Source organism: Balaenoptera ricei, chromosome 7 (assembly GCF_028023285.1).
Source record: "Balaenoptera ricei isolate mBalRic1 chromosome 7, mBalRic1.hap2, whole genome shotgun sequence".
Classification (NCBI taxonomy): Eukaryota; Metazoa; Chordata; class Mammalia; order Artiodactyla; family Balaenopteridae; genus Balaenoptera; species Balaenoptera ricei.
The window spans coordinates 120,701,381-120,714,187 of NC_082645.1; the positions used below are offsets into that span (position 1 = coordinate 120,701,381).

The window sequence follows — 12,807 nt, forward strand, 5'->3', positions numbered from 1 at the left end:
GAGCTCCCCTGCTCGCCCGCCCTCCCCACCTCGGCCCACTTCCGGGACCCTGGCCCATCTGTACACGGCCCCCCACCCCTCGCTGCTCCGGCCTCTCAAGAGTGATTGTCAGGGCTCTGTGTGCGACCTTCCACTCGGGCCCCTTCCCCCCCTGCCCTGTCACATCCTCATCCCCCGCAGGCGGCCAGGGGGCCTTCCCACCTCCCTCAGTGCTGACCCCTGCTGCAGAGCGCCTGGCACCCACTGGAGCTTTTATAAAGGTGGGTGAGCGAGTGGGGGCAGGTGAGCGTGGGCGCCTGGAGCTCCCGCCTCCTCACGTCAGGGCCGGACCTCAGCACGCAAGTGCTCGGGGCAAAGCGCTGAGGTCAGCCCTAGCCGGCCACCACCGCCGGGGGACCTCAGACTCCAGGTGCCCTGCTCCTGCGTCCCTGCGCATTGCGGGTCCTCCCCCGGCATCCTGAGGGTCTGCGGCCACCCAGGCTGGTCCTCCCGAGGACACAGAGCACAGATCCAGACCCAGGCTGCTGATACAGGCTGGACAACCCCTGCCTGGCACTGCAGTCCTCCTACTAGGAGCCCCAGGCCAGACCTGAAAGGACCCATGGACGCTGAGGCCTTTCCCATCACTCGACGTAGCGGGAGAGCATCCCACGGGGTGGCGGGGTGGGCCTCTGACCCCCACTGGGGACCCCTGAGTGCAGTCCCAGAGGGTGGAGACTCCGAAGCCCCAGGCTGTCAGACTTGCTGTCGGCGAGCCCACGGGGATGGGTTTTCTCTCCTGTGTTAATTCAGCCCTGGCCTAGACAAGCCAGGGAGGTGGGGCTCCCGCCACGCTGGTTTGGGAGGTTTGGGAGTGTTTTTCTTCGCGGGAAGTGGCAGCCTGGATCAAAAAAATGATTTGCAATTCAATAGAAGCTGGGGTCTTCCTGGGAAACAAGATCAAACTCCGGGAGCGTGGCTCCAAGGCCCCCTGGCAGCGCTCGCGATGGTGTCCCTGGTCTGGGGCTGAGCCCCATCCCGGCCTCCCACCCACCAGCCTGCTCCCCAGGCCCGCGGGCCGCACTGAGCTTGGAGGGAAATGGTCTGCCGGCTGCTACTGACTCCAGGAGCCGACAGTAAAACGAGGCCGGGGTCTCTGGCGCACCCACCCCCAGCCCTCCACCCACCCAGAGCCTTGTCAGAGCACAGGCGTGGCCGTGAGACCCCGGGAACCCGCCGACAGCTGAAGCCCGCGGAGCCCTCGAGGCGCCTTCCCCTTGGAGATCAGGAGGGTGGCCAGGCCCTGCCCTGCCCTCGAAGACGCTGACTCGGGAATCTGACTTGTGTAGGAATCAGAAGCCCAGACCCCCTCTCCCATGCCCATCCGAAGCTGCAGACACTGGGCTTGGGCCTGCACGGAACCAGAGACACCCCAAAGCGGGCCCACGGCCCTCACCGGGGTCAGGGGTAGCACCCATGACACCCCGCTTCTTCATCCTGGTGTCCGGGGGCCCCTCGCGCTCCGCCGTGTCCTTAGAACAGGCAGACATTTGAAGGCTACTGTCCCATATTTCACAGGGAACCCGTTCTCACGACTCCCGCACCTGCTTCAGGAAGGTGTGCTGTCAGCGTCCAGCTGGCCACATGCCGGCCGAGGCTTCTGTACCTCTCCACTCCAGCCCGGCTCCCTCGGCACGTAGTTGATCTTGGGAGCCCGGCTCGCCGACAGCAAGTCTGACAGCCTGGGGCTTCGGAGTCTCCACCTTCTGGGACTGCACTCAGGGGTCCCCAGCGGGGAAACTCGGGATTTAACAGGACCCTGGCCTCTGCTCCCAGCTGTCCCCGCCTGGTCCCCACCCACCAGGCTCTCCGTCCACCTCCGGACGCAGCTCTTGCCGGGGGTCACAGCCCCGGCCGTCTTCCCGGCCCAGATCCTCCCAGGACCTCGGCCCAGCCACCTCCCAAGGCCACACTGTCCCCCGTCCTCAGCTCCCGAGTGTGCGCTGGGGTGCCCCGGGGGCCGGCCTGGACCTCCTCGGCCGACACGCTCGCGCCGCCGGTCACCGAGCCTCACGGCGTCCGGCGCTTCTCCGCACGAGGGACCCCCCCATCTGGAGCCGCGGTTGGTGTCTGTTTCTTCTCTGCCCTCCGTCCAGGGCCGCAAACGGTGCCTGGGACCCAGGAGGCTCCACACACCCGCGTATTAAAGAACCCACCACCACGCAAACCTTGCCGAGGAAAAGGCCTTTTTAAAAATGAAAAGCTGGGATTTTATTACAGTCACTAGCATAGCCTCGTGATTAAAAAAAGTTAATTCCATGAAACTACATGGTACCAACCTGAGTACTTTCCAAATTACAAGCAGCAGCTGGGTCTAAGCATGGAGCTTCAGAACCTCAGCTAGGAAGCAGCACTTGTGAAACGCACGTCATTATTGTTATTACAATTTTTCGTTAGGAATTTCAAGACTATAAGTCAACAGTATAGATGTGGAATTTATTTACGTGTTTGAAGATGAAGTCTGACCACGTTTCACTGCTTCCTGCGGGGGGAATCCTAACAGCAACTTGAGCCAAACTGCGAGCCCGGTGACCACGCTGCGTGGGAAGCGTCACCTCTTCCTGCAGCCCCGAGGGTCCCAACACCCCAGGTTCATCCTGGCCAAGCCCCCAGCACCTCCCCGAGGAAACCTCTGGTTCAAGTCCTGGATGTGGACTTCAAAGCACACTTTCCTCGGCAAAATTCACAAAAGTATCCGGTGGTCCCTGCAGCGGGGTGGCACCGGAGCCGCTGCCCTTGCGTTTTCCCGATGTTCCCGAAGGAAGCCTCAGGTTCCCGGCTTTCATTTCCAGCCAGATGAAAGCCCCGAATCCCTCGGGGGCACGCTTCCATTCACCCAGTCCTGCCCAGCCAGGGGCTGCTGCTCACACAGGCTTCTCTTCAAAAGCCCAACGTGACAGTAATTGCAGCTTTCCCTCCACCCCAGCTCTGCCCATCCCCGAATCTCACTCATCTGCACCCAGTGTGAGCACGGACCGTGCTTTCTTACAAAAAAGCAGCTGAAGGCTTGCTGCTTTGTTTTGACACGTACACCGCTAAGAACGACCAAGCCAGAAATGGGTAACTGGTAAGGAAACAGGACACAGAAAGGCCCCAAGCCAAGTTGGTGGCTGATGGGCTTTTTGGCGGGGCGGTGGGGCGGGGAGGCTTTTGACAAACAAAAGGGGTTTTGGCAGGCAAGGCAGGCGCGCCTTTCATTCCTGTTGTAGCACAGACCCCGCCCCCGAGGTTAGGTGACAACAACGTGAGCAGAGAGAGTCCTCGGCACACCTGCCGTCTCAGGAGCCTCGTCACCTGCCCTCGCCGGGCCACACGCCTTGTCGGCACGAGGCCGCGGGCCCCGGCGGCCGGCTGCTGAATGGCCGCGGCCAGCGGGGGGACGGTGAGGCCGGGGCGACCCGCCGGCTGGGGCGGACGGAAGGAACCGTCTGTCGTTTCCCTCTGGGCAGCCGACGTTCTCACCCTTCTGCTTACAAAACCTGATAGAACAAAAAAGGTACCTTAGGGAAAGAATGAGCATTTTTTCCTCGATACAGAGTCTCCCGCCTGGAAACACACACCTGCCAGACACACAACCGCGTCGTTCCGACGACACGTTTACTTCCCGATCCTCGAGCAGGAAATACTCAGAACGCAGTCTGACCGCCACCCTGGGTTTTCTCAGGGCTGCGCGCATTCTCGTGAGGCGAAGACACGGCAGCGCTGGGGGAAGATGCGGCATCGGCCGGGCCCCTCGGGGCTTCAGGGTGCAGAGACTTGGGCGCCGTCCACTTGCTCTTCTGCCCAACCTCACGGGAAAGGAAACACCGAACGTGACACCATTCGCCTTCTCAGCCCCACCAACCACAAAGCCACACCCCGTCGGGGCTGCAGGCTGCCCCCAAAGCCTGTCTGCCACCAAAGCCCTCTGGCCACACGCACACCGACCCTGGCGGGAGGGACGCCGCAGGGCGGCGGCGAGAGAAGGGACGCGCTGGCCCGTTACAGCCAAGACGCCAGAGCAGCCAAGACAATTGAACGTGGTCCCCTCTTCCGTCCTGCCCTCTCTAAGGGCCTGTGAGGCGCCCGGGCCGCGAGACTGCAGGACTGGCCCCACGCCTGGCGCACTTTCAGTCAGCGGTGAAAGCGCTTCGTGTTTTAGTGAAATGCAAAATGTCGCCCACTTAAATCCGGACTCCAACTCGGAAACTGCTGGGAAGCTTTACGTTCAGTTCTTAAAATCCAAAGAGAGAGAGAGGGAGAGACGGGCGAGGGGAAAGAGGGAGGGAAAGGAAGGATGGCGCGGGGGCCGGCGGGGGCTCTAACACAGCCACACCGGAGGGCACCTTCCACGGTGAGGGCGCCGTCTCGCCTGCGCCGTCCAGGACAGAAGCCACGGGCCACGTGGCTTCCGAGCACCTGCGCTGGGGCCAGTGCAACCGAGGAAGTGAATTTTAATTCATTTACATTTAAATGGACACGCGCGGCTCGGAGTGACCATGCTGAACACAGTGGGGTTCCACAGTAGAAAACCCAATTTAACAGGATTCACAACCTACAGCTTAACTCCGGAACTAAAACGCGCACCTCAACAACTGGCCTTCAGGAAATCTTACTTTTGTTTCCTAAGTTTCAACTGAGGTGAATAAACAAGTGTGATTTTCTCTCACGTGACTCGTTTTTGATCGACAACTTGATTTTTAGGTAATAAAGAGAGTATATTGTTTTGCTTTTGTGTTTTATCCCACTGACATTCTGTGCTTGAATCTCCCCTCAGAGGAAGGGGTCACAAGACCAGCTGATGATGGTCATCACAGGAGACTTCCAAAATCTCTTTCACAACAAATACTCTGCTCTATAAATCTAGGGTAATTGCTTCCTCTTTTTGGTATCTGCTCTTTGCTTTTTTCCTTTTTCTCTAACGTAGTGTTACATTCTAAAACAAAAAGAAGAAATGCTTCAGAAAAACTCTTCAATCCTAATATATGTCTTGATCAAACCAAACCACATCAAAGCAAACTGTTGGCTAATGGTAAGCGTGTGTGCATACACACGTATGTGACATGTATGCGTGTGTGTGGGCAGATGTATAATGGAGAGAAGTGCCATAGAAACGGTTTTATTTCTTGAAGTCTGAACACACAATGTACAAAACCTGCGTGACACAGAGCACGACTGTGATGAAATGAGATTCTCCAAGTGATACCTGCTCTTTCACAGCAGACTGTTTCTCCCCAGTGATCATTATCCCAGAATAAAGCTGGAGGGCCCCCCCCTTAAATGGGGGTGCCTCCTTCCACCCCCGTAACTACACTGCAGGGCAGACTGCTGTTTGCTGGGCCGTCTCTTCCACTGCGCAACTTCAGGATCATTCGCTCCCACCCCCGATTTTAAGCTACGTGGCGTCCAGGGGGGTCAGGCGGCCTGGGTGCAGCTTCATCCTCGCGAGGCAGCTTCCACGGAGGCGGCCGTCACTTCAGCCAGATCCACTTGTCCCCCACGTCCTTGTTGTACCCAGGGCTGTACCTGCGGCCCGGCAGCTGCGGGAGGGAAAGCCGTGGTCACCAGCAGTTTACAGCGTCTGTCCGTCCCCCCAGCTCACCTAACGGCTTCCTCCACTCCATCCCTCACCTCCCCGCGCCGGCGGGGCCTGCTTCTCGTGGTCCCGCTCTAAGGGTGAGGGGTCCCGCGGAATGAAGCACAACACGACCCTGCCCTCGAGAGCTTCCATGCTGCTGGGGGTGGTACAAACACGCCAGTGGCCAACCCAAGTGTCCACGCTGCTGTCGGGAGGGTGGCCATGGAGCCGCGGGCAGAAGTGGCACTGACCTAGGGGAGATGTCTCAGCCCCTCTCTCTGCCCCACCTGCCCGTCTCCTGCCAGCACCTCCTGCCATGGACCCCACCACAAATCGGGGGCAGGGGCCCCAGGGGCGCAGGGCAGACACAGGGTGGACCTGGAGGGGCACAGAGGCTCCCTCACACGGCCGGGAGGGCTCCCAGGGGAAGGGAGCCTGCGGCGAGGGCGAGGGGTCCACAGGCTGGGATGGAGCGTCACGGGGCCGGCCTCCACCGTGGAGCGTGGAAGCCTGGCTCTGAAGGCCAGGCTAGGAGGAGTCTTGCGTAGGCCGGGCGGGGAACAGGCAAGCACGATGAGATTCATCCAGTTACACAGTGGGGACAAAATACGGAGTTTTCTTTTTCCTACTTTCCAGTTAATGTGGTCCAACCGTAGATACGTACACACTACATACTACACACAAAAATCTTCCACACTTTGCCCTTAAGAACAAGTACTAAGCAGTTTAAAAAAGACATCAGCCTTTCCTTGATTCTCGTCGGCAGAGGGCCTTCATTACCAGCCACGCCGAGGCGGAGGCAGAGGCGGCAGTGCAAGGAGGGGGGTCACGGTCACCCCCGAGGCCAGACACGGCCCCGCCTGGACACTCCCCGCGGCCACACTACCCGTCCCGGCGCTGAGCCTGCGTCCCCTCTGGCCGGTGCACAGGCCTGCAGTGGGCGTGCGCAGCTGCAGGGCGCTGAGAGAAGCGGGGACCTGCACGTGGGGAGGACAGACGTGCAGGCTGACCGCAGCTTCCTGCCCTGGGAGCCTCTGGGCACAAGGTCTCGTCCAGGTGCCAGGAACATCCTGGGTACACAACAGGGGAAAAAAGAAAACACCCGGCTCCCCCAGGAGTCATCCTCTTGGGCGGAGACTGGGAAGGGAGCCAGTGGCGCACGACAGCCCAGGGTGCCCGCCAAGGGGGAGCCGGTGGGGAGCGCACACGGAGCAGCAGAGTCCGGGGGTGGGGAGGGTGGGGACGCCTGGCGTGGCCACCGCAGGAGCGGGAGACAGGAGTGGCAGGAGGACCCCGGGAGTGAGATCGGCACCCCTGCTCTCCACCTCCGACAGGCTCTCCGGCAGAAGGTGGTCGCTGGGCCAGAAGAGCTGCAGGTGCCGGCCTGCGCTAGGGTCTCAGTGACCTCCACGGGCCTTAAGGGCTCAGGAGAGCCTGGTAACACAGCGGAGCAAGAGCAGGGCAGAGGCGGGTGGCTCCCCCGGGAGGCGAGCACCCAGGTCGGCGCCGAAGCAGAGTGGGAGCCGCGCGTGGGCCGCTGCGGGGAGACCACCAGCGGGCAGCAGGGAACTGGGCCGGTGGCCGAGAAGGCAGGGCTGTGCTGGAGACCCGGGTGCAGAGCCACCGCCCAGCAGCTCGAGGGAGGGGCCGCCATCACAGCGAGGACGGCACCGGGGAGAACCGAGGAGAGGAGACGCCCCGGAGCCTGTGAGCGGGGGCGCTGTGTGCGGAGACGGGGTGTGAGCAGAGCCTCTGTGTCCAGGGGGCACTGAGATCGCAAAGTCCCCCCACAGACTCCCACGCCCTCACCCCCAGACCCTGTGCCTGTGCAGACATGATTAAGCCGGGACCTCGAGGCGGGGAGACCGCCCTGGACTGACAGGTGGGCCCAGGGTCATCATGAGGGTCCTGGGAGAGGGTCAGATCAGGAGATGCGGCGGCAGAAGCAGAGGTCAGCCTGACCGGGGACGGGAGCCAAGGCACGAGGGGCCTCCAGAAGCTGGAAAGGAAAGAAGCAGAGGCTCCCCAGAGCCCCAGTGGGAGCACAGCGCCACGCCTGGGTTTGTGCTCTGACCCCCAGACTGGAAAATGACACGGGCACCTTCTCACCCGCTCAGCCTGTGGCCGTTCGTTACAGCTGCTACAGAAAACTCATGCAGCATGTTCTGCGTTTTATGACGGAGACACTGGGAGTGTCTGTACAACGAGAGAGAGGCCGCGCTGAGGCCGTGGGAGAGCGGCCACCCTCTGGGAACGAGAACCAGGACAGGGGCAGAGTAGCCACAAAGCAGGAGCCGCGGGTGCATCTCCCCGTGTGGTCTCTCCCTGTCCACAAAGACGTTCCCAGCCAACTGCTATGAATACACAACTGCTGTAGCAAGAAAAGAGCAATCTTAATTTTTATCACTCCGTAATTTTTATCACACCAGAAAGTGATTTCTTTTCATCGGAAAGGTTTTCAAGCTTCACCGACACCAGCAAACCGGCACCGGGCCAGCCCCCAGCACCTGCTGAGGAAGGGCCAGGGAGGCCACAGTTTGGCTCTGCTGTCTTCTTTGCAAACCAAATTTTAAACCATAGACCAGAGAATAAAAACCTGCAGAATGTGGAACCGCTGAGTGCAGCCAGCGTCTATCAACTGCATCACAAAATCTGCTCTCTGGACCTCTTGGGGCAGCACCTAACTGGCCTTTGATACCCAGACAAGGGTCCCCAGACCCTCAGGGTTCCCTTTCAGTGCAGTTAAGCCAACAGAGAACCCCAGGAGGATTCCCATTTGGGATGTTTCACAATGAGAATGCAAAAAAAAGCTTCTTCCTTTCCATCTCTTCATATCTGCATCTGCTCCTTTAAGTCAACCTTCAAACCTCCCAACCCCAATCCACCACATTCATCACTTGAGAAAACACGCTCTGTGGCCCTGTGGGGACGGAGTGGCCCAGGACCTCCTGGCGGAAGCACCTCTCAGAAGCCGACGCGGGCACCTTGTCCGACCGTCAGCACAAGAGCGCGACTCCTGGACGCAGGCCCGCAGTCAGTTTTGTCCTGGGTCAGGCCGGGGAGCCGCAGGCACGGTAGGTCTGAGCTCAGCGTGGTGCGGCTGAAACAAAGTGATGCTGCTGAGTTTGACTGTGAGGACATTTTAAACCCTGGGTGAGTTCTGATTTTAGAAAAAGGCGCCCAGCTCTACGCGCTACAGGCCGGGACGGCATGGGTGCCGTGAAGTGGCTCAAGAGGTCCGAGCTCACAGAGGCCGCTCCTCCCAGCCACTGCTGTCACACGCAGCTCAGAGATGCCGGCACAGGCTTAAACTGCCAGCTGCTTGGACAAAAGCCAGTTGAGAAGAGAAATATATAGGCACTCATCCTCCTGGAGGAAACTGTGAATTCCTTCTACATTTGATACACTGTGTCCTGGCTGCTTTGAGACATGAACAAAAGTCCCTTCTTCTCTAACCTTATAAACTACACAGAATGTATAAACCAGTTGGGAAGTGGGATGGTAGCAGGTGGAAAGTGCTGGAGGAGTGGCAGGGATGGAGAAGTCCTCCCTGACCGACCCGGTCAGCGGGGAAGAGGACACGGTCAGGAGGAAGGGGGAGCAAGGGTGACAGGATGGGGTGGAACCCGTCCTGCTGGAGCCGCAGGGCGTGGAAAGCTGCTCCCTGACGGCCGCGACTTCAGTCACCTTGGTCTCCAGCGGCGCCTCGGCCAGCCTCCGGTTCCACCACTAGGGACGGCCCAGGTGAGAGGCCAACCCATGCCAGGTAATGTCTGCAGCTTCCCGCCACGAGGGAGTAATAGGGCCTGGACTCAACCCCTGGCCACACGCCTCTGGAAACTGGACAAACTGAGTGTGCTGGTGGCACTGGGCAGACATGGGCTGAGTGCTAGGGGGAAGGACCTGGGCAGAAAAGAGCCCCGTCAGTCCAGCGCGTTCGGTCTCTGGCTGAGCAGCGGGCAGGGTGCGTGGGGCGGGGCGCCCGAGGCGGGTGGAGAGCACCCCAGGCACAGGACGTCCCGGGGTGTCTCCGGGTGAGCAGTCCAAGAGCTGCCCTGGGGCTGCGTCAGCCAGAGCAGAGGGGCCGCTCACTGCACACACGGGCACCGAGACCCCCGGGACACACCGGGGGCCGGGCTAACCCTTCCCGAGAAGACAGGCCGCTCTAGACCCACCAAAACGGCTAAACATCCAGTCCCCAAAGCTTAAACTGACTTGCAAGGATCTTAACTGCCTGCCAGAAAGGATCCTAACACTCTTCAAAAGAATGAAACAAAACCTAGCGCTCATAAACATAAAAATTCATGATTTATGGCAACCAATGGAAAATTTCTAGACACCTGAAAGAGAAAAATGTAACTTGTAACCAGGGGGAAAAAAAACAAGCGGACTAAGGAAATGACAAAGATGATGGATTAGGAAACAAGGACATTAAAACAGCTATAAAAATATTCAACGTAATCAAGAAATTAAATGGAAAAGGAAAATAATGAAAGAACTGGAAAATATAAAAAGAACTTCTAGAGTTTAAAAAAACCCAGGATTCCCGAAATAAAAATTCCACTGGGTAGGTGTGGCAGCCATGCAAATGTGCGGCTCAGATGTCCTGCTGCGAGGAGGCACAAGTGGCCGAGGGCCCAGGTGCTGACCCTCTGGGCCCACTACCCTGTTCACGCCGAGGCCACGCTTCCCACGTAAGGGGCTCAGCCCACGACCAAGAGCAGCAGAGGTTCCATGGCAGCCTATCCGTGGGCCGTGGGCCTCTTTCAGCAGGAGCCTTTGGCTCTAGGACGCCCCGTTGGCCTGGCCAGACCCTTCCTGCACTGTTCCTCCCCAGTCTCCTCCCCTGCCCTCCCCTGTCACAGGGCCAGACCCCTTCCACCTCGGGTCTCGTCCCTGCATCCTTCACAGGGGCTTCCCTCCAAAACCTCAGCAGTGCTTAAGCCCATCTTGGCTTCTGTTTCTCGGGGGACCCAAACTAACACAATGAATTAATAGCGTATTACATGTAACCGCAGAAGAAAACAGCAGTGAACTTGAAGACGGAGCAACAGAAACTATCCCAAACAAAACACAGAGAGAAAAAGGCCAAAGACAAATGGACAGACTCTTAGTGACCTGTGGGACAGGATCAAGTCATCCAGCATGTGTGTCCTCAGAGTCCTCGATGGGGGAGGAAAACAATCTGAAGAAATAACGACCAAACATTTTGCAAATGATAGGCAAACTAGAAACCCTCACATCCAAGAAACTCAATAAACCCCAAGCAGGACAAACAGAGAGAAAACCACAGAAGCACATAATAATTAAATTACTGAAAACCAGTGATAAAGAGAGTAAAGGAAAGTCTTAAAAGCAGCCAGAGAAAAAAGTTCTATTAGGTACAAGGGCCAAAGATAAGAATAACTTCAGATTTCTCATCAGAAACTGTGCAAGCCAGGAATGTATGGAGTATCTTCAGTGTTGGCAGAAAACAACTGTCAACCCAGAATTCTATGATGAATGAAAAATCTATCAAAATGAAATGGAAATAAATATATTTCTAAACAACAGCTAATAGAAGTCATCACTAGCAGGCCTGCACTATGACGTCAGCTATTAAAGGGGGCTACTCAGCCAGATGAAACCTGGACCTACACAAAGGAACGGAGCACAGCAGAAACGACAGCTGCAGGAGGAAGGGCAGGAAGGAGGAAAGACTGAAGAAAAAGCTCTAATGAACTGTTTAAAGCCAAAGTAGTAAGAGTATATCCTGAGGTTCCTAACGTGTGTGGAAGTGAAATAGCCAAGCGTAACAGCACAGAGGACAGAAGGGGGGAGAGAAGCCCACTGCGAGGGGCTCACACCACGTGCGGCGTGGCCCGATGCTGGCTTTCTGGGGGACGGTGACAAGGTAAAGGTGTGCACTGCACACCTCACAGCAGTCACTAACGATGAGATACAGAGGTGCGGCTGATAGGTCGACGGAGGGAATAAAACGGACCCACGGAAAACAACCGACTAACCCACAGAAGCCAGGGACAGAGGGAGTAAGACGCTGCCGCAGGGCTGAAATGTGAGCGAGCCAGGCGCAGCAGGTCCCTCAGCTGGAGCGCCTCGCCCTGACCCGGCGGACAGCACACAGGTCACGGGCGCGCCCCCTTCGATGGATGACCTCCTCTGTGCCGCTACTTCGCTTTCTGCCCAGACAATGTCTCACTCTCCCAGCCCCAGCTGCTACCCCACGCAGTTATCTACCAGTTAGAGAATCACTCCCAGGAAAGAAGTCCCGTAAGAAGACTGCCGCTTTATGAAAACTCACAATTCGGTAGGAAAGAACATTCAGTGAGTCTGATGACTCGACGCCCTTGGAAACACCATTCGGGAGAAAGCCGACCAAACCTACCCTGCTCAGCCCCCATCAGACAAATCGAGGGTCCTCACGGGCCCACAAGCGACCCCCCTGGACGTGCGGCTGAGCCGCTACCCCCGGCACTCGCTGCCCGAGCTGGCTGCCCTTCCTGGAGTGCCCTCCTGAGCATCTACCTCTTCCTCCTGAACGTCTGCCCTAAACGAGGCCCGCTCCTCCACGACACCTCTGCTCAAGCTGAGGGAGCCAGCACCACTCCTGGGAACTCCTGAGTCCACCGTCCCATCCTCTGGGCACCCACCTTGGTGACGCCCGCCGCCATCAAGATGGACCTGGATCCTAGAGGGCGGCCTGCCTACCAGTCCCATTCCCAGCACCGCCTTGGGATCGGACACGTGAGGTCAGCAGGCAGGCACTGTCTCCGAGGTAGAAGATGTTAAGTGATGCGCTCGAGGTCAGCGGGCGAGAAGGGGCAGGCTGACACCTGAGCCCAGATGCTCTGACCCTCGAATCCAGGAACGTCTTGCCCACCACCCCCTGCAGATATCCACTGCGTTAAATGGCACGTCTCTGTGCGCTGTTAATGTGTGAAGTCCCTGCACCGTGCGGAGCTTTCCCCGCCTGTCCGCCGGTACACACTGAGCTCCGCCGCTGTGAGACTGCAGGACGCATGTCAGGGTCCAGTCCACAACCACCCTGCCCGGGGAAGGCCGGCTGCCCCGCTTTTCCTGCCCTTTTACGTGTGCCTCAAAGAACTACCCGGGGAGCGGGGGGCAGTGTCATTTCTTAGCATCACCTCAGGGACAGTCAATGATGCTCGGGGTTTCCTGGTTGAAAGAGTTTTCCTGGAGGACTAAATATA

The 12,807-nt window shown here is 58.4% G+C and overlaps 1 protein-coding gene across 1 annotated transcript in view; it reads right to left on the bottom strand.

Annotated features, from left to right (window-relative positions):
• Positions 1–5,121: 5,121 nt before the first annotated feature.
• The window catches only part of NDUFA10 (NADH:ubiquinone oxidoreductase subunit A10), a 49,852-nt gene continuing 42,166 nt past the window's right edge, over positions 5,122–12,807 (bottom strand). Inside the window, exon 10 of the mRNA XM_059929097.1 lies at positions 5,122–5,558. Within this exon, the coding sequence (XP_059785080.1) occupies positions 5,490–5,558 (69 nt within the window). The 3' untranslated portion in view covers positions 5,122–5,489. The remainder of the gene's footprint in view (positions 5,559–12,807) is intronic.